Here is an 18,514-nt window from a genome sequence, read left to right as displayed (position 1 = left end):
TGTCGGTGTATATATTGTGTACATAAAGTCATATCTCCAAGTGCAAACGTCTATGGCGTCCCCTCTCTGATGGAAATGGAGAAACGACGACGGCGGCAGGTGAAGAGAAGTTTCCGAACCAAGTAAGCAGCTTGGAGCACTCTGTGCTAAAACAAACAAAGAAAGAGGAAAAGCAAACTTTAGTACGCCTATTGGAACAGGTTAGTAGAGCAACACGCGGAATTCTTGCGGAGAATGAAACTTCGAGAGCTTCAACAAAGTAAGGGAAAACCCTTTCCTAATAATTCACCGTCAACTAACGTACTGGTTCTCGGAGACGCCATCCTAAGTGATAACCATTGAAAAACCCCAACTTTAGGTCCTAAGCACTGTTTTAAGCCTAACTTAAAACCCGTTGACGCTTTAAGCCTGCCGCGCTGCATAACCAGGTTTGTCCTGGAAGAAGAACGCTCGCGCTGTATTTCAGAGTGCATTGCTAGCATTAAACAATCGAATATTCCTATTAAGACGTCTGACCCTGTCCGACCGATGGTTAATTATATTGTGGAGCATAAACTTGGGCCAGTAATATCAGACAAGGAAGGTTATTTCGTAATTATGCCAGAAGAGATGTTTTGAGTAAAAGCGATATCAGCTATGAAAAAGAATTTTCAGCCAGTAAAACTCAAGCCTTCGGCACTTAAGGAACGTGCGGTCGACCCAGTGCCGGATTAAGGTGGGGGCTATAGGGGCTGCAGGCCCGGGCCCCCAACTTTCAGGGGTCCCGCTCGACCATCTGAAAAAAAAAAGTCACAGGCCTGCGTGGCACACGCAGCACAGTCACAGCGTAAGCTGGTGGAGCGGCTCAAGAGTAGCTCCAATTTGGGCACCACGCACAACAGGGTCTTCGCGGCAGTCTGTTCGCCTCGTTTTGACGAGGACGATCGGAACTGTTCGCCCGGCATCGACGGCGAGCTGCGGCTTGTAATACTCTTTGCACAGCTGTATACTGAGCCCGATGAAGCCTTACAACTGCAACTTACATGTCAGGCGCGCCGCGTTTGCAGGCACCTTAACTAGATGGCGCTACCATAGTTGCGGAGGCTCGGTAGCTCGAGAATGCGCGCCTCGTCTGAATCGCATATCGTCGTCTGCGCCTGCGGCCACTGCATTTTCAGCATCTTATCTAGATGGCGCCACCATACTGGCGGAGGCTCGAGTCGTCTCCCCCTGCGTTTGCCTTATAAGGTATTTTCCAAGCCCGATGGCAAGCGCTTGCGTAGCTCATTAGTAGAGTATCCGGCTCCCACGCAGTGGGCACGGGTTCAATTCCGGTGGGAATCGGGTACTTTTTTCGCGTTTCCGGCGATAGTGGTTAGGCGGCGGACGCCACCAGCGGCAGGGCGGCATCATCGCGACCCGAAACGGCTATTGGAATGAGTCCATAACAGCTTACGCTGTAAAAAGTTGCTGAGCGTGTTGCTGCCCACGTTATCATCGAAAACCGACGGCCTGGGCAACTTCTTGACAGCCATCGCGGTCGTTGTTTTTTTTTCTTTCACTTGCTTTTTTTGGTCAATGAACAGCGTGAAGTAAGTCGTTCTTTGTTCCCATTTTGGCACGAGTGATGAAATTTGAGTCCGACGTGATTGTTTTTCCCTGTCGTATTGAATGTAAATATTGATTTAAAAGTATTGTACGTGATTCGTATGGTTATTTCAATGTTCAAATGTTGCGATTCTACATACGTTTTGTTGAATGTTATGTGTTATAACTTGATTGAATGGCTTATAAAATGTTTCTTGTTTTGAAGGATATGCGCTTCTGTTTTTTGGTCCGTGCTGTGTGCCGATGAGGCACTTCGACTAATTGTGAATTTGTGATGGACTGACGCTTTAAATATACCGACGTGCAAGTCAGATAATAACCGTTAAATAGTACTACAAATCACGCTGAAGATTACTTTCCCGAACCCATAAAAATGATGTATATTTTATCCCTAATCAGCGAACGTAACATGTGGGCAAATTCCGCGTCTCAAACCAGTCATCATGAGCATTATCGTCGTCAGTAAGGCCCCAACGATGCAGTGAGCCCCGGGTCCCGAAATTTCTTAATCCAGCACTGGGTCGACCTCCTGTTCAGACAATCTAGATAATGTCAAGAAAGCAAAATCGCTCACCTTAGAACTGTTTTTCTCGGCGAAGACCCATAAGCAAGAGATTCCTTTTCGTCCTATAGTGTCAGAGAAAGGGACATGGCAGGTCTGTGTGGCTAGTTACCTGAAGAACTGCTTAGCTTCACCAGCTTTTTATTGCGATAGCAATTATATGGACACTCCAAGCGCATTTTTGCCGTCGCCGTCCTCGAGAGGTTCCGCATAAAGTCCAACGTCGATAAAAGCGTCGCCGCGTGCCTAACGCTGTGTGTGCGAGTGAAAGCGTGCGAGGGTGAGCTGCCAACCGCAGCTTAGTCTCACGCACGCGAGAGAGGAAGGTGGCCGGAAGCGCGCGCTCTCCGTTCGCTCGCGGGGCACTGGGAGGAGGTGACAGAGACGGTAGGGATGGGGGCGCGTTCTGCTCTTGCGGCTGCTACTGACGGAGCTTCCGCGAGGGCACCGTATCTTGAAAGCGATCTGCTACGTGGCCAAAGTGCGCGCCGCGGGGACCTCATCTTCAAAGCGATCTACGATGGGTACAAAGTGCATGCGCCAAGTGCCGATAGCTTCGTATGTGCTCTGCTTTCGACGTTTAGTTCGCGTTGTAGCGAGACAACGCGAAGGTCAATTTGCCCGCTGCTGCAGGCGCTGTCTCATTCCATCGCTTTAAACAGTTGCCGCGGTCATCGAGCGAGATGTGTCCATGTTTGGCTGTGCGCGCGTGACACCGTGCTTGCTTATTTAGTTAGTAAGCGAATATTTACAACTTTATACGGTGTATAAAGCTTCCTATAGCTGTCTCCTAATTTGCTATCGCAATCGATGCTTCGCCTTTCGGGCGAAACTGCGACTTTTTATTGCGATAGCAATTATATGGACACTCAATGCGGATTTTTGCCGTCGGCGTCATTGTCGCCGTCGCCGTGAGGTTCCGTATAGAGTCCAACGGTGATGAAATCGTCGCCGCGCGCCGGAGGCTGTATGTGCGAGTGAAAGCACGCGAGGGACGCGCGCTTTTACGGGGAGCGAAAGCACGGCGGAGAGCAACCGCGACTTGTTCCGTCGCGCGAAAGGCCGTGGGGGGACAGGAGGGAGGTAGGGGAGGCGACGTTTAGCTGCGGCACCAAATGCGTATTTATATAAAAACGTTGCGAGGCGAGAAGATGGTAAAAACTTCTGATAAAAACGTTGCGAGGCGAGAAGGCGATAAAAACGTCCGACGCTGCTCGACGAGTCCCCCATTCTGAGCTCGTCGAAAACCTCCGAGCTGGCCCCAGAGGCACCGGCAACAGTCGCCAACGCCGCGCGCGTTCGATACGAACGCGGGCAAAACGCCGACGGCGTCGACAACAGTTTTGCGCGTTGCTGGTGCTGCTGCATGTCAAAGTTTATACAGATGATAAAACTACTATCCTTACTCCGTATAACTCTCTGCTAATTTGATATCGCAATTGTTGCTTCGCCGTTCAGGTGAACTGCGAGATTTATTTCAGACCCCTTTCGCTTGCGTGATTCTCAGGCATTAGTTCAGTTTTATTGCGATAGCAATTATATGACACTCCAAGCGGATTTCTGCCATGGGCGGTGTCATCTCCGTGAGGTTCCGTATGAAGTCCAAGGGCGATAAAATCGTCGCCGCGCGCTGTATGCTGTATGTGCGCGTGAAAGCACTCGAGAGACGCGCACTTTCACGGGGAGCGAACACACGGCGGAGAGCAAACGGGGCGTCTACTGTGGTGCGAAAGGCCGTGGGGGGATGTGACGGAGGGAGGGGAGGCGACGTTGTGCTGCGGTACCAAATGCGTATCTTGCGACCGGGTGCAAGCAAAACTGGAATCTCGCAGGCGAAAGGAGGAAAGCGGGAAGGCAGCGCGGGAGGGAGGCGGTGCGACTTCTGCTCTGCGAGCAACTGCGTGCTTGTACTTTGCGCGGCGGCGGGTGGTCGCGCGCACCGTATCTTGAAAGCCATCTGCAACACGGCTCCTACCTTTGTACGCGCTTTGCTTTCGCCGCTCAGTTTCCGTTGAAGTGATTGACCGCATGAACCTTCGCTCGCTGCTGCCGGCGCGCTTGCTCACGCCAGCGTTTTGACAGCGGTTGTGTGCGGTTATCGAGTGTGATCTATTCATGTTTGCTTGTGCGCGCTGACACCACACTTGTTAATTGAGTTAGTAAGCGAATGTGTCCAAGTTTATACAGCCGATAAAACTGCTATCCTTTCCCTATATTTTGCCATCGGAATTTGTGCTTCTCCTTTCGGGCGAAACTCGACTTTTTTTTACAGAGAAAAATCCCAATGATTGTACAGCTTTTAGTATGGATATCGAAGACTTGCATTACTCCTTGCCGCATGACGAGTTGTTCAATTTCGTGAAAGAGTACATTAAAGAAAAAGTGCAAGAGTTGGTTTTTTTAGACAGATGCGGCATTTCCACGGGTGCTTTTCTAGAAATTCTTTCAATGTACTGAAAGCCGACGCTGGTTGGGCGCAGAGATGGCATGTTTCTGTAGAAATCAGGAATTTGTATTGGTTCAAAGGTTGCCCCTTTTCTTAGTGATGTTTACCTGAGCAAGATTCACAGCTGCTTAGAGAAGGCCTTGGGCGATTGTTTTATTATTGTATTTCGACACGCTGATGATTACCTAATTTTCTGCAATAGGGATGCCGTTGATTGCGCTGCTACCTCAGTAAGTGAGCAATTTAAACTTGATGGAGGAGGATAAAGTTCACAATGGAATTGCGTAGTACAGTTTCTGGACATTTCCTTGGTCTTCGAAAAAAATCACGTGTGTTGGCAGTACTCCCCTAGGTCTTCGAAGCCATTGCTGAAGTTTCAATCGAAGCATTCCAAAGTAGTAAAAAACGGAATTGCCATGTCGTGCCTTAAGTCTTCTCTCACTAGATCATACATGCACAAAATGAGCGCCAGTTTTAATGCACAGGTCCGGCGCCTATTACAAGCAGGTTATCCTAGCGTGGCAGTGGCCACTGTAGCTGAACGCCTAAAGAAGTCAATTTCGCGGGGGGGCGGACGTGATTACAGAAAGCAGTAATAGCAAGAGTCGTGGCTATATTCCTTGCATTCATTCAGTATCGCACAACCTTAAGAAAGTTGCAAGTAGATATGGTGCTAATGTGGTTTTTACAGCTCTCAATAATCTAGGTAAGATTTGCGCTGCCGTGCAGAGAAAAAAGGAGCAGGTGAAAGGCAAAAAAGAGCAGATATTTGTCCAGTGAAGCACATCAAGAACAACAATTCTACTGCCTGTCGTATGGGTGTGGTATATAAATTTCCCTTTAGCTGTGCCCATTTCTACGTATGGCAAACAGGGGGTGTATCAAACAGAGGTGTTACGATTAACTTGGAGCCGCCATGTCCGTACGACGTGCAGTCTGTTGCGATTCACTTAGAGCGGCCATGCCCAGACCACGTGCAAACGCATGGGAAACGGCCCGCCTAGCGATCTCGCTCGTCAACATGAACAGACGTGTCCGTCGCGAGGGTCAGATATACGTCAGAGACGAAACCTGCCGTGCCGTCTTGCGACCATCTCACCCCCGCTGGGGACGTTCACCCCGCCATGCTCACCTACCCTCACTATTTCGTCTGGTTTGCCCTGTCCTGCAGTGAGGGCAGGAGGGGGAGAGTGCTCGGATGGTGGAGGGTATAAGAAAGCCAGCAAGCAGCCACGTGGAGAACACTTTTGCTTTGTTCTAGCGTGCAGGTGCATGCACGCCGACCGTTTCTCGTATGTTTCTTTGGAGCACACCGCTCACCCGTAACCATGTATTAAATTGTGTTATTTCTTTTTACGTCGCCTCGTCTTCCCTGCCGGACGCACTCCGATGGTTAACCTGGTTCGAGCTCTCAGCAGACGCTGTTGAAGGTTCACCAAACCCCAGCCCGTAACAGAGGCTAATGGAACAATAAAGGTCGTTAACCGGTTTATCGCCTTCTAATCTTTCCTTACATTGCCAAGACTGCCAAGATTGTAACTGCACGCCCGAGTTAGATGAATGCGCGATATTGTACAGCCATAAGAATGAAGATACGAGTCTAATGGTCAACAAGGCTTGGCATATCAATAATGGTGAAAGTGCGTGCGCGAGTCAGCCTTCGATCACTTCACATAAGGAAGAGATCACATGTGTTAACAGTTATCTCTCACCTAAACCTGCACGTGTACCGGATTGACACACGGTGCTACCATTTCAGAGCATGCGCAGAGAGCTTTGTGCCTTCTTTCTTTTTTTCGCCTGAGTGCTTCCTTCAGTTGATAATCGGCGTTCGTGTCCACTTCTGCCATGTCTGCACGCCTTACCTTTTTGCAATATATATGGCAGCTTAATCGCTCAAAGGGTGAAAGCGGGGAAGAAGCGCGCCGTCCTCCAACCGGGGGTTGCTGCAGCGTAAGGCGTGGCCGCGCGACTTGAAAGCGATGCGGACAGTTTAGGCATCTAGGCGCACCGAGGGCCGACAGCTTCGTGTCCTCTATAGCACACGAATTGCACGTGATCGTCACCCGTGTTCACTAAGTGAAAGGTCTTTGTAAATTTTTTTTACAGCGTCAGCTGTTATGGACTCATTCCAATAGCGTTACGGTTCGCGATGATGCTGCCGCCGGCGTAAATCGAACGTAGCCGCTATCGCTGGAAATGCGAAAAATACCCGGTTCCCGCCGGGATCAAATCCGCACCCGCTGCGTGGGAGCCAGATACTCTACCACTGAGCCACGCAAGCGCTTGCTATCGGGCGCCGGAAAAATTACCTTTAAAGCAGGCGCAGACGATCCGAGTCTTCGCCAGTATGGTGACGCCATCTAATTATGGCGCCTGCAAACATATCGTGCGCAGGCGCGGACGACGAGGTGCCATTCAGCTTGATTCTAGGTCACTCTAATAAGGCGCGCAATAAAAAAAACGCGATCCCCAGCCACCGCCAGTATGGTGGCACCATCTAGTTATGCCTGCAAACGCGGCGTGCCTGACATGCAAGTTGCAGTTGTAAGGCTTGATCGGGCTCAGCAGACTGCTGTGCAGAGAGTATTACAAGCCGCAGCTCGCCGTCGACGCCGGGCGGACCGTTCAGATCGTTCTCATCAAAACTAGGCGAACAGACTGCCGCGAAAACCCTGTTGTGCGTGGTGCCCAAATTGGAGCTACTGTTGAGCCACTCCACCAGCTTACGCTGCGTCTGTGCTGCGTGTGCCGCGCAGGCCTGTGACTTCTTTAAAGGGCCCCTAAACCACCCAGAGGTCGAAATTTAGTTCTGGCGTTGCACTTGTGCACGAGTCTACAAAGAACACGTAGCCGCGAGAATTCTTCGAAATGGTTACGTAATAGCGGAGTTACGCGCGTTTGATGGTCGAAAAACAGCCCTCCCTCATTTCGCTCTTTCCTTCGCTACTCTCCTCGTCGGCTGGTCTCCCCTCCTCGCCGAGTGCTGCTCGAAATTTCACGTGACAAACGTCATCGCCAACGCGCTTCTCAAAACACTGCCTACTTCCGGTTAAGGCACGTCCACTCTAGCCATGATGCTAGCGGCACATATACGGACGACGAACCGGCCTCCAGTCTGCCGCGCGAGAGGTGTCCAAAGTGGACGGCAGTTCGGCCGGCGCCCCGCCCGCTGCACGATCAACAGACCAATGGACGACCGCGAAGCTGCGCGCCTCCGCCACCGGCAACGAAAACAACGGCTGCAGCTGAGGGCACGGCTACCGACGAGAGACCACCGGCTCGGCTGTGCTCGCATCGCAGCCGACGGCGCCGCTAATATCAGCGTATTGTTCTTCTTTGTGTACAATTATTGCGAAGAGCGATAACAACGATTAGAAAATATTGCGGCTTCTGAGCGTCGGTAATTCATTTCGAAGCGCCATCCGCTTTAGCTTTGAAGGGAACCGGAAAATGCCTAGCAATGATATCGGCGCCGTCGAGCGATCAGCGGCGGTGAGGCTGCCGCACAAATGAGTCCCGGTCTCATCCTCTCTACTCACGGCAAGGAAATCTCGCCGTTCGCGAGCAAAACCGCTGTCTACCGGCGGCCCGCGAACGGCAAACGGCGTGCGGCGAGTTAGCGTGCCGGTAACGTGGACGTAGACTCGGCGCTTCTCGGCTACCCGCTGTTGCTGCGGTGCCGGCGCGTGTTATGCGAAGCGTGCCGCTATAGACCCTGCGTTGCGTGCACGTCTGGAAAGGCCGACACTGTTCGCACAGTTAATCATACCGCTAAGCATGACTGTGTTGGAACACGAGCGATTTGGCACTTGCGTTGTGGGCTGCAATTACCTATGCGCAAGCGCGCACAAGCGAGCAACAAGGCGAGGACGAGCAGGGAGCGCGCGTGCCATGCTAACAGACAAACCGGAAGTCGTAAGTTCTTGTTCGACCAATGGACATCGTTTCCACCGTTGACATCACCAGATTCCCCCCCGCTGACATCATGACGATCGCTGGGGATACCGGAAAGGCGAGGGGAGGAGGACGGCATTTTTTTTTATTTTGTGGCGCTCCCGCGGCGCGTAGCGCTGCAGCGTTTGGCATCGTTGATCGTGACGGCATTCTGAACTCGATGCGCGTGTTTACTTGAAATGTTCAAAAAATATCTGAGGTGGTTTAGGGGTCCTTTAACACCGGAGCTGTTCAAGCCGGGCGTAATGTGTCTGGTGAATCCAAAAACCGAGCGAAGAGTCACCTGGATTGTATGGTGACTCATCGCTTGTAGTATGACTCATCGCTCGTGATGACTCATCGCTCGCAGTATGGTGGCGCCATCTAGTTAACGTGCCTGGAACCGCCGCGTGCGACGAGATGCGTTTCAGACGAGGCGCGCAACCAACGCTATCCCGATGTTAGATGTGCGCCGCGTATTCTGGGCACCTCTTCGGTACACGTTAGGCTACGTTCACACTTGGTCTCGAAGCAGGCGGAAGCGGCAAAAACTTCTAAAAATCCGCCCGCCTAGGCGGCGAAGCGGGCGGAAAACCAGGCGGAAAGCAAAATCGGTCTCGGACCGATTTTTTCGCCACGGCGAGGCGGAATCGCTGCGGAAAGTCGTTCCGCTCGACCGGAAGCTCCACTAGCATGTAAACATCCGGTCGTAAAATTGTACATGGCACCAAAAGTGTAGGCTGCGATGGTGCTCGACGGGATCTAGATCCACCACTTTCTCTACGACAAGAGTGGTACTAAAACGTACTGTCAACAATACTCGCGATAGTATTCAACCTCGCGCGACCGGAGGTGCAGCAACGAAGCCTTGGGGTGACCCAACTTCTCGCGCTTTTGCAAAGCTGGGCGAACCCACCACAGCCGCTTCGGAGGTGTCCGCTCCTTCCGTTTATTCATTGTCCATTTCTAGGAAACAAGTAGGTAGAAGTATAAAAAAAAAACAATTTCTTCGCCCACTTCTGTGGCAGAAAAAAGTTGGGCAGGTTCCTTGTTGGCGCTCCGCAATTCTGCTCGCACGGGCGCGGTATGTTGCAGAAGTCGCAGGGCGCTTGTTTCGTTGCGCGGTGGTTTTCTCGTCGCGACAATAGATTGGGACAATGCCTCCTATAAAGGCTTTTGATTGGGAGCATAGGTCTCAGGTCTTGATGTTAGAAAGCCCCTTGATGTTAGAAAGTAGCGACACTCTCCCCCGCGCGCGTGCTTTCCTCCTCAATTCTCCTCGGATCTCTCCCCCTCACCGGGCCGGCGCGGCGCTGAACCCTCCAGTGGCTTGCTGCAGCCGCATTAGAATCAATGCGCGCGCTTGTTTATTCGGCCCTTTGAAGCGTTGTATGGGAATTTATCCCATGTGAAACTGTCATGACGAAAGTACGTTTCCGATAGAACGTCGTGACATTTTTTTTGAGGACGCTTCGATAAATACAAGCGGAAGCACTCCGAAAAAATGAGTAACAAGCAGTGGCTGAGCTGTTTACCTCCACGTCGCCACTTGGGTTGTCCGTAACGCGGAGGTGTATTGGGTGCATACAATATAAGCAGCGTCGAGTATAAACGAGAATTTGGTTCATAATCCTGGCTCTTAAAAGGCTCAGAGAAGGTAACCAAGAAGAAATGTGATAGTTTACTTAAAGTGAATTCGCCAAAAGGAGTGGGCCAAAAGCCTTTGTACCAATGCCATTGTGCAAAATGTGTTTGCGAAACAGGCAACATAGGACTTTACACACGCGCCTGTATTCCGTCACTATGAAACGACGAGAAATTACATTCCATCACCCCTGGGAGTAACCTAAGTCTCTCTCTCTCTCAAAAAAAAAGGTTGATTGCTTACACGGAAACTGCTAAGACTGGAACTTGATAATTAACTTACAGACTTCAAGCTATCAAGTTTATCAGAATTAAGGGAGATTATCAGAAGCGCGTGGCTTGTACTTAATGAGCATGCGCGAATAGTACATAATACGTAGTACCACTTATCTACTTATATATTGCGGTTTATGCCTTCGCAACATCAAGTACGTAAAGAAAAAAAATGCTCGCAGTATTGAAACTTTGCAAAGATACAATAAGCACGCAATAAGAGTAAAATAGTTCCTTGGCTTCACAAGTATCAGGCGCAAGGATCACACGCAGACACACACACGCGCACACACATACATGCACACACATACACGCACACACACACGCACACAACGACAAAATATGAGTTACAGGTATTAACTCACAAATTACATACATTTGAAAACTAACGCACGCGCGAAAACAGAATAAGCTTTGTCACGACTCGAAGAGTCAACGAAAATTTCAACCGACTCACTTAAAAAAAAAACTATATGCACAGTTATCGGTGCTCTGTATTGAACTGAACGAAGAGTCCAGCTATGCGAAGAGCATTAAAATCTCCATGCAACTTCATCCACAAATATGAGGAAAGCTGCAACATTCACCTCGCAAAGAACGGCGTGCTTAGAAGGGGCGAAATCCCTTCTCCCGATGTTATGGAGCCACTGCTTCCGACGCACGACATTCCGTTCACCTCGGGGGATAAAATAAGGCTTGCCCTTTCTCTGGCCTGCTGCTGCATTGAAACCATGGTGTAAGAATATTCTTCCACCGTGATTGAAACGCGCAGCAGCAAGGCATTTTCACGGAGAATGAATCTCAGATTCCTACGAAAGGATGGAAAAACTTGGGAAACACGTTCGGAGCGGCAGGGCGACCACTACTTGGACTGCGCATGACGGGCGGGAGAAACTAAAGGCGCACGAAAGCCAGTTTCCCCGCCGTTTTCGTGACGTCAGGGTCACATGACGGGGTAGTCTCGCGCGCCGCAGCCATTCAGCGTGGCGGATGCGCTGCCTCCGCGAAAGCGGGGGAGAAAAAAATGTGACAGTTTCGCCCGAAGGGCCAAGCAATGAATGCGATAGCAGCACAGCAATGTCATACGAAGTAAGGTGAGCGGCTTTGGTAGCAATATGAATTGTAGTAAACATGAGCTGATTAAGTAAGCAGGTGTGCTGCGGCGTAAGTAGACCGACATGAAGAGACACTCGATGACCACGAGAAGGCGCGTGTGAAACGGTGGTGTTGATGAGAAGCGCTTCCCGTGGGCAGCGCGTGCGAAGGGACACACCTGTAGCGCTGCACTGCCGATCCGGGCAGCATTGCATGTGTAGCGTGCGTTGGAAAATGTGGCCCGACTATTACTAACTGAATGAACAAGCGTGGTGTGAGCGCGCACAAACAAACATGAATAGATCACACTGAATGACTGCAGACAACGACTGTCAAAACGCTGGCAGCAAGCGCAAACGCCGCAGCGGCGAAGGTACGTGCGGTCTATCGCTTCACCGGAAACTGAGCGGCGAATGCACGGCGCATAAAGGTCAGAGCCGTGGGGAGATAAGAGACGGTGCGGGCAGAGAGACGAGCGCGGTTGTTGGCAGCGTAGAAGTGCGCCCCCCCCCCCCCCCCCGCTCCTTCCGGCGCTGGCTTCCCGCTTCCTTGCTTGCGCGTGGGAGATTGAGTGCGTGCGCTCTCCGTGACAGCGCGCGTCCCCGCACGCTTCCGCTCGGGCATACGGCGCGCGGCGAAGATTTTATCTATAGGGAACCTCACGGCGACGGCGATGGCGACGCCGACGGCAGAAATCCGGTTGAAGTGTCCATATAATTGCTATCGCAATAAAAGAGGAGGTTGACCGCGCCGGCGAGGTTGTTGCGGCGTAGATCAAAGCGTGTCGCTACTTTCTATCATCAAGGGGTTTTAGTCCGTGACTGCAGCAGGCGCCTCTGGCGTCGGCTCGGCAGGTTTCCACCAGCCACGCCCCGGCAAGTGTGGAGGCGCAGTTTGGCAGTGACGTCACCGGGGAGATAAAGCTCGGAACCACCGCGACGGCAGCAGAACTCTCGTTGACTCTGTGGCGAGCAGGGGCGTAGCCAGATATTTTGATCGGGGGGGGGGGGGGGGGGTTCACCGGCCCGACCGGGGGGGGGGGGGGCAAGCTTATGCTTTCCTCTACGTCACGTGATCGGTAACAAATATCGGTAGTTTAAGCAGACATTACACATGTATATCACAGACATGGGACCCCCCTCGCGTGTGCGTTTGCTTGTGCAGAAATTAAGTAAAAAGTAAAGTAAGCTGAGTAAATACAGTAAGTACGACAGGTACAGTGGGCGTTTGGAGCAACGGTCTCTCATCGCGCCACTGAATGGACCAGTCTTCGAAAACGCATCATTGAGATGACCCGTGCGATCGGAGAAGACATCATTAATTGTTAATTTCCGTTAAGCGTAGATAGCGTCGTCCTCGTCCGGGCGAAGTGCGTTTCACAAGTGAAGGACGGCTATATACTTGTGAAAATGCACGAGTGTCCAGGCTATACCTACTTCCATAGCAATGCTTTTTTTTTCGAAGCTTTCGTCGCCCTGCTCCCTCATACGGGAGAGTTGCATTTCCTGCGGCAAGTGCATGGGCCGCTGTGTCTTCCGCTGTGTGCGAGCGTGCAGCCGTCATTTTCCTTTACGTCAACAGATTCAGAATTGTACAAAATATTTCACCGCACAACATAGATATGGCATGTGTACGCATTTTAAGTAGTGCGTGCAACTCATTTCTGCTTCACTTACGCCGGTGCAAACAGGAAGCGGCCTTGTACCTCACAGAATCTCGACTGATTGGTGTACTAGTGATGCAGGAATGAACTCCGGTCTTGTTCAGTGCATAGTGCACATAATCAATTTCTCAGGACGCGTGAACTCCGACGAAAACTGTCAGCGCCTGCAACAAGAGTTTACTTACGCTGTACTGCGCACAGCAGTAATTCATGCTGGTCGATTGTCTGTTTCGTGCATTCTGTTGCGAGTCGGTGGAATTTCACTGCTGTAATCAACCCCTTCGTGTGTACATTGCTGGTTTGGGATTCCACAACAAAACAGCAACGACCAGCCTTCCGTAATTGCTGGTTTGGGATTCAACAACACAACAGTAATTACCAGCCTTCCGTAGGGTCGCAATCGCAGACTAAGCCTACGCAGACTATCTTGCGCGAGCGCGGCCTAACCGGCACCTGAAGGGAAGCGGCGGAAATGTATAACGGAGATTTCGACCAACTGGGGTCTTTAACGTGCACCTAAATATAAGTAAACGGGCCTCGAGCGTTTTCGCCATCATCTAAAATGCGGCTGCCGCATTTGTTGCTTCAGAATGCGGCCCGCCACATTCTCGCCCAAAACTTCACAGAGTGTCAAAGCCTTGACAAACACCGTGACAGTTTTTGCCATATGCAGACATGATTCGCTGTAAATTAACAACCCAAACGGAAGCGCCCAGCAATGAAATTGTGATAGTAGCACCGGTTTCATGAATTATGTCAGCGCGAAGAGACGAGAACAAAGGGTGGGTAAGTGGGGGGGGGGGGGGTTGAACCCCCCCAACCCTCCCCCCCCCCCTGGCTGCGCCCCTGGTGGCGAGTACATGTAGCCTTGACATGGGCCGAACCAAAAAGATCCGGAAACCCGAAGCCGCTCATCTTGAAGCGCGTTGGGCGGCCAAGCGAGAATCTGCGCGTCAGCGGCGAGCCGATTCGGAATACCTTGCCTAGCATCACTTAGTATTTCCTAGCAAAACTTGGCCAAGCCTAGTAAAACCTGAAAGAAATGTAGGTCGATCACCAGCTCCGCTGTTTACTCCAGCCTTGCGCCACTAGTGCAAACTGCCCATGTTTTAACAGCGCAGCTGTTTAAGCCGAGCGCAACGTGTCTATTGAATGCAAAAATGTGGGCCGATCCTGGCGGTTGTGCAGAAAGGGTCGCGCAATGACACATACCCCTGTGAACTAGCGAAGCTTAGCTTGGCTAAGTCTAGCTAGGCATGGTTAGGACTACTTAAGCTTATTCAGTCATCGATAACTAATCGATAGCCAATTAATAGCTAAACCGGAACATTCCGGAAAATGCTGGGGATGACTTGGTAGTGCTTAGCCTAGCCCAAATATGTGGCCAATATCTTGCGATAACCAATCGATAGCCAATCAATAGCTAATCGATAATCGATCAATAATTAATAAATTTCAGAAAATGCTGGAGATGACTTGGTAGCGCTTTGCCTAGCCCAAATACGTAGCCAATAACTTGTGATAGCCAATCAATAGCGAATGGATAATCGGCAAAGAATACATTTCGGGAAATGCTGGGGATGACTTTGTAGTGCTTAGCCTAGCCCAAATATGTGGCCAATACCTTCGATAGCCAGTCGACAGCCGATCAATAGCTAATCGATAATCGATCAATAATCAATGAATTCCGCAAAATGCTGGGGTTGATTTGGTAGTGCTTAGCCTAGCCCAAAAGTCAGGACCAGCTAGGTGCCCATCAGCTCCGCTGTCACTTTAGCATTGCGCCTCTAGTGCAAGCTACGCTAATTTTTCTAACAGCCAAGCTGTTCTAGCTAACCGTAAAAAGTGGCGCCTGCTATCGCGAAACCTCGCCCAGTTATGACGCCACCGCGTTGCCTAGCAACCACCTCGTGGAGCGGCGTGTGCCGCACCTCCTCTTTGCGCCGTGCACATGCTGCCTTGACATGGGACGTTAAGAAGAGGGAAGGAGAGCATGCGCGTGGCGCGCGCAATGCTTGGAAGAGGGAAAGAGAAAATGAGAACAACATAGAGAGAGAGAGAAACAAATTGTAGCAGCACCAACAAGGCAACTCGCAGAGCTGCTGCCGACGCCGCCCGCGTTGCCTAGCCGCGCATGCACCGAAGCAGTAGCGAGGCCTAGTAACCGCCGGCACAGGTGCGCGCTCGCTTCGCCCGACACAGACACGGCTCCTGCCTGCCCGCGTTTGGGGCATGCCAGGAACGCTGTCGCTCGTAGGCGCCGACGCGTCCAGCGCTAGTCACGCGAAATGTCGCGAAAGAGAAGCTACCTCCGAAAATTATCGCTCGAGAATACCTTCCCTACATGCGTAGTTAAGTTAAACCAAGTTAAGACCTGCCAGCAACCAAGTTAATGCCTATCAGTAGCAGCCAGTAAGACTTGAGGATTGACACTTTCGCTGTGCCTAAGCTTAGCACGACCGAGTGCAAACTTGTTCGCTTTTTTTCCCCTTTTCTTCTTTTTACGCAACAACAAGCGCTGAGCCCAGAGATGAAACACTCGCGATGCTTAGAGTCGCAGAGCGATTTCAAATTAAGTGCATACCTGCCCAAACTTCTTGCGCAGCACGAAGAAGAGGGTCTCGGTAAACTCGAAGATGCGGAACATGTAATACCACCACGAAAGTCTCACAAGCCGTAACGTTGCCGGCCGCATGGACGAGTCGACCTCCTGTAGCAACAAGCTGTAGCCGTTCTCGATAAACGCCAGCCGCACGAACTCGGCCAAGAAGAAGGCACAGTTGAGCACCATGAACAAGTTGTACGCGAGCACCAGTGGCTGGATGTGCAAGGGCGCACGGCCCTTCATGGCCCGCGGACCAAGCACCTTGACGGCGTACACGTACAACGCCAGCAACGCCATCAGTGGCGCCGCGCTGCCGGTCAGGAACCAGCCCTCCGATCGTCGGTCGGGATCCGGGAACCACTGCAACGACGACATGCCTTCCAAGGTGCAGACCTGCGCCGAGAACGTCACCTTGTCAACACTCGGGCGCTTTATTCATAAGTTGCAGTGAACTCGGTGCCAAACGTCGAGAACGCTTTATTAGGCCAACTTGTGCGCACTAATACGAGTAACACTCGCAGCACAATGATAGCGTTGCCTTCGAAACCAGATGCACGGGTGGCCAGCTATTTATACATAACGCATCGTGCATACGGAGTCTCCTATGTTTTATAAGAGGCTGCGTACCACCGTTATCGATCGTACTTGCGTACGTTCCAAAGTGTACACCAATATTTGCGTCGCGCACTCGATCTGATTAGACAAGATTCTTTTGGTATAACTGATGTATCATAAGACAGGGGTAATTGGAGATCGCAGAGAGAGGCCTTCGTCCTGCAGTGGACATAAATATAGGCTGATGATGATGATGATGATGTATCACAACTTTTTTTCTTGTATAACTTTGTTTTTCTGTAACGCGCGAAGGTCGCATTATTTCATGAATCTGTTCCCCCTATGTAATACCCCTATTCGGGGGCCTTTAAGGGTCCTACATACCCCTAAACATTCGGCATTCTTCCAATGCATGTAGCCGTCTGGCGCCGAGTGATAACTTTGTAACAGTGGTCATTCGGTGAAAAAAAATGTCGCAGTTTCGCCCGGAAGGTGAAGCATCAATTGCGATAGCAAATTGGTAGAGAGCTATTCGGAGTAGGGATAGTAGTTTTATCGGCTGCATAAACTTGGACACATTCGCTTTGTAACTGAATTGACAAGCATGGTGTCGTCGCGCACAAGCAAACATGAATAGATCACACTGAATGACCGCGGACAACGACTGTCAAAACGCTGGCAGCAAGCGCAGCTGCTACAGCGGGCGAAGAATCGTGCGGTCTATTACTTCAACGGAAACTGAGCGGCGAATGCACAGCGCATACAAATGTCAGAGCCGTGTGGAGATAAGAGACGGTACGGGTGACCGCCACCACAGCCAGTGCAAGCGTATTTGTTGGCAGAGTAGAAGCTGCCCCCCCCCTCCCTCCGGCGCTGCCTTCCCGCTTTTTTGGTTTCGCGTGGGAGATTGCGCTGCCAGTTCCCCTTGCGCTCGGTTGCAAGATACGCATTTGGTGCCGTAGCACAGCGTCGCCCCGCCTCCCTCCCCCAATACCCCCACGGCCTTTCGCGCGACGGTCGCGTTTGCATTCCGCCGTGCGTTGGCTCTCCGTGATAGCGCGCGTCCCCCGCGCGCTTGCACTCGCGCATACGCCATGCGCGACGATTTTATCGCCCTTGGAATTTATACGGAACCTCACGGCGACGACAACGGCGACGCCGGCGGCAGAAATCCGGTTGAAGTGTCCATATAATTGCTATCGCAATAAAATTACCGCTAATCCTGTAAAGATGGTGGGTTAGCGAAGCTGCAGATATGTTGCGCCTAATGTAGTGCAACTTGTCAAACGCCGATCCCCTAATGTACGCCTATTACGCACAGTGCTCTTCAAAGTGATATATGACACAAACACACATTTCAATGGAGTTAACAAAACCTTTACTTTATTTATTTAATTGAAATTACTGCTATAACGTACTGCTTTTTCGTCGCTAGGGTACACACTGATGTTTTCCTTTCTGATTTGAGAATTGTTTGTGGCCAAGCTTAAATAGATGCATGGCCCATGTACGGTAGCTGGTTGATTCGAATCGTTGAAGTAAGCGAGGCTAAACTCTTCCACGAAGAGGTTGAACCACTCCAAGCTCATGTCTGCCGTCGTCGTCGTCACCGTGAGGTTCCGTATCTAGTCCAACGGCGATAAAATCGTCGCCGTATGCTGCATGCGCGAGTGAAAACGCGCGGGACACGTGCTTTCACGGAGAGCGACCGAACGCATGGCAGTGAGCAGACGCGACGTCTTCCGTCGTGCGAAAGGCCGTGGAGGTTGGGAAGGAGCGAGGGAGGGAGGGGAGGTGACGTTTAGCTGCAGCACCAAATGCCTTTCTTGCGACCAGGCGCAAGGGGAACGGGCTACTCAATCTGCCACGTGAAAGGAGGCAAGTGGGAAGGCAGCGCCGGAGGGAGGAGGCGCGGCTTCTACACTGCGAGCAACTGCATACTTGTACTTTGCACCGCTCAGGGCTGCCGCGCTCACCGTATCTTGATAGCGATCTCCACAGGGATCTTACCTTTGTATGCGCTGTGCTTTCGCCGCTCAGTTTCCGTTGAAGCGGTAGACCGCACGAACCTTCGCTCGCTGCTGTACCGCGCTTGCTCAGCCGGCGTTTTGACAGTGGTTGTCTGCGGTCATCGAGTGTGATCTATTG

General features: G+C 51.3%; 1 protein-coding gene across 2 annotated transcripts in view; it reads right to left on the bottom strand.

Annotated features, from left to right (window-relative positions):
- LOC119451003 (elongation of very long chain fatty acids protein AAEL008004) overlaps positions 1-18,514 on the bottom strand; it is a 193,300-nt gene that overhangs the window by 107,129 nt on the left and 67,657 nt on the right. For both annotated transcript variants that reach the window (XM_049666391.1, XM_037714441.2), the window contains exon 2: positions 15,791-16,204. In XM_049666391.1, coding sequence (XP_049522348.1) covers positions 15,791-16,186 — 396 coding nt within the window. In that variant the 5' untranslated portion in view covers positions 16,187-16,204. The remainder of the gene's footprint in view (positions 1-15,790; positions 16,205-18,514) is intronic.

The sequence above is a fragment of the Dermacentor silvarum genome, chromosome 4, assembly GCF_013339745.2.
Source record: "Dermacentor silvarum isolate Dsil-2018 chromosome 4, BIME_Dsil_1.4, whole genome shotgun sequence".
In the NCBI taxonomy this organism is placed as follows: domain Eukaryota; kingdom Metazoa; phylum Arthropoda; class Arachnida; order Ixodida; family Ixodidae; genus Dermacentor; species Dermacentor silvarum.
Note: the sequence above shows the minus strand (reverse complement) of the source record. Positions and strands in the feature narration are given on the sequence as shown.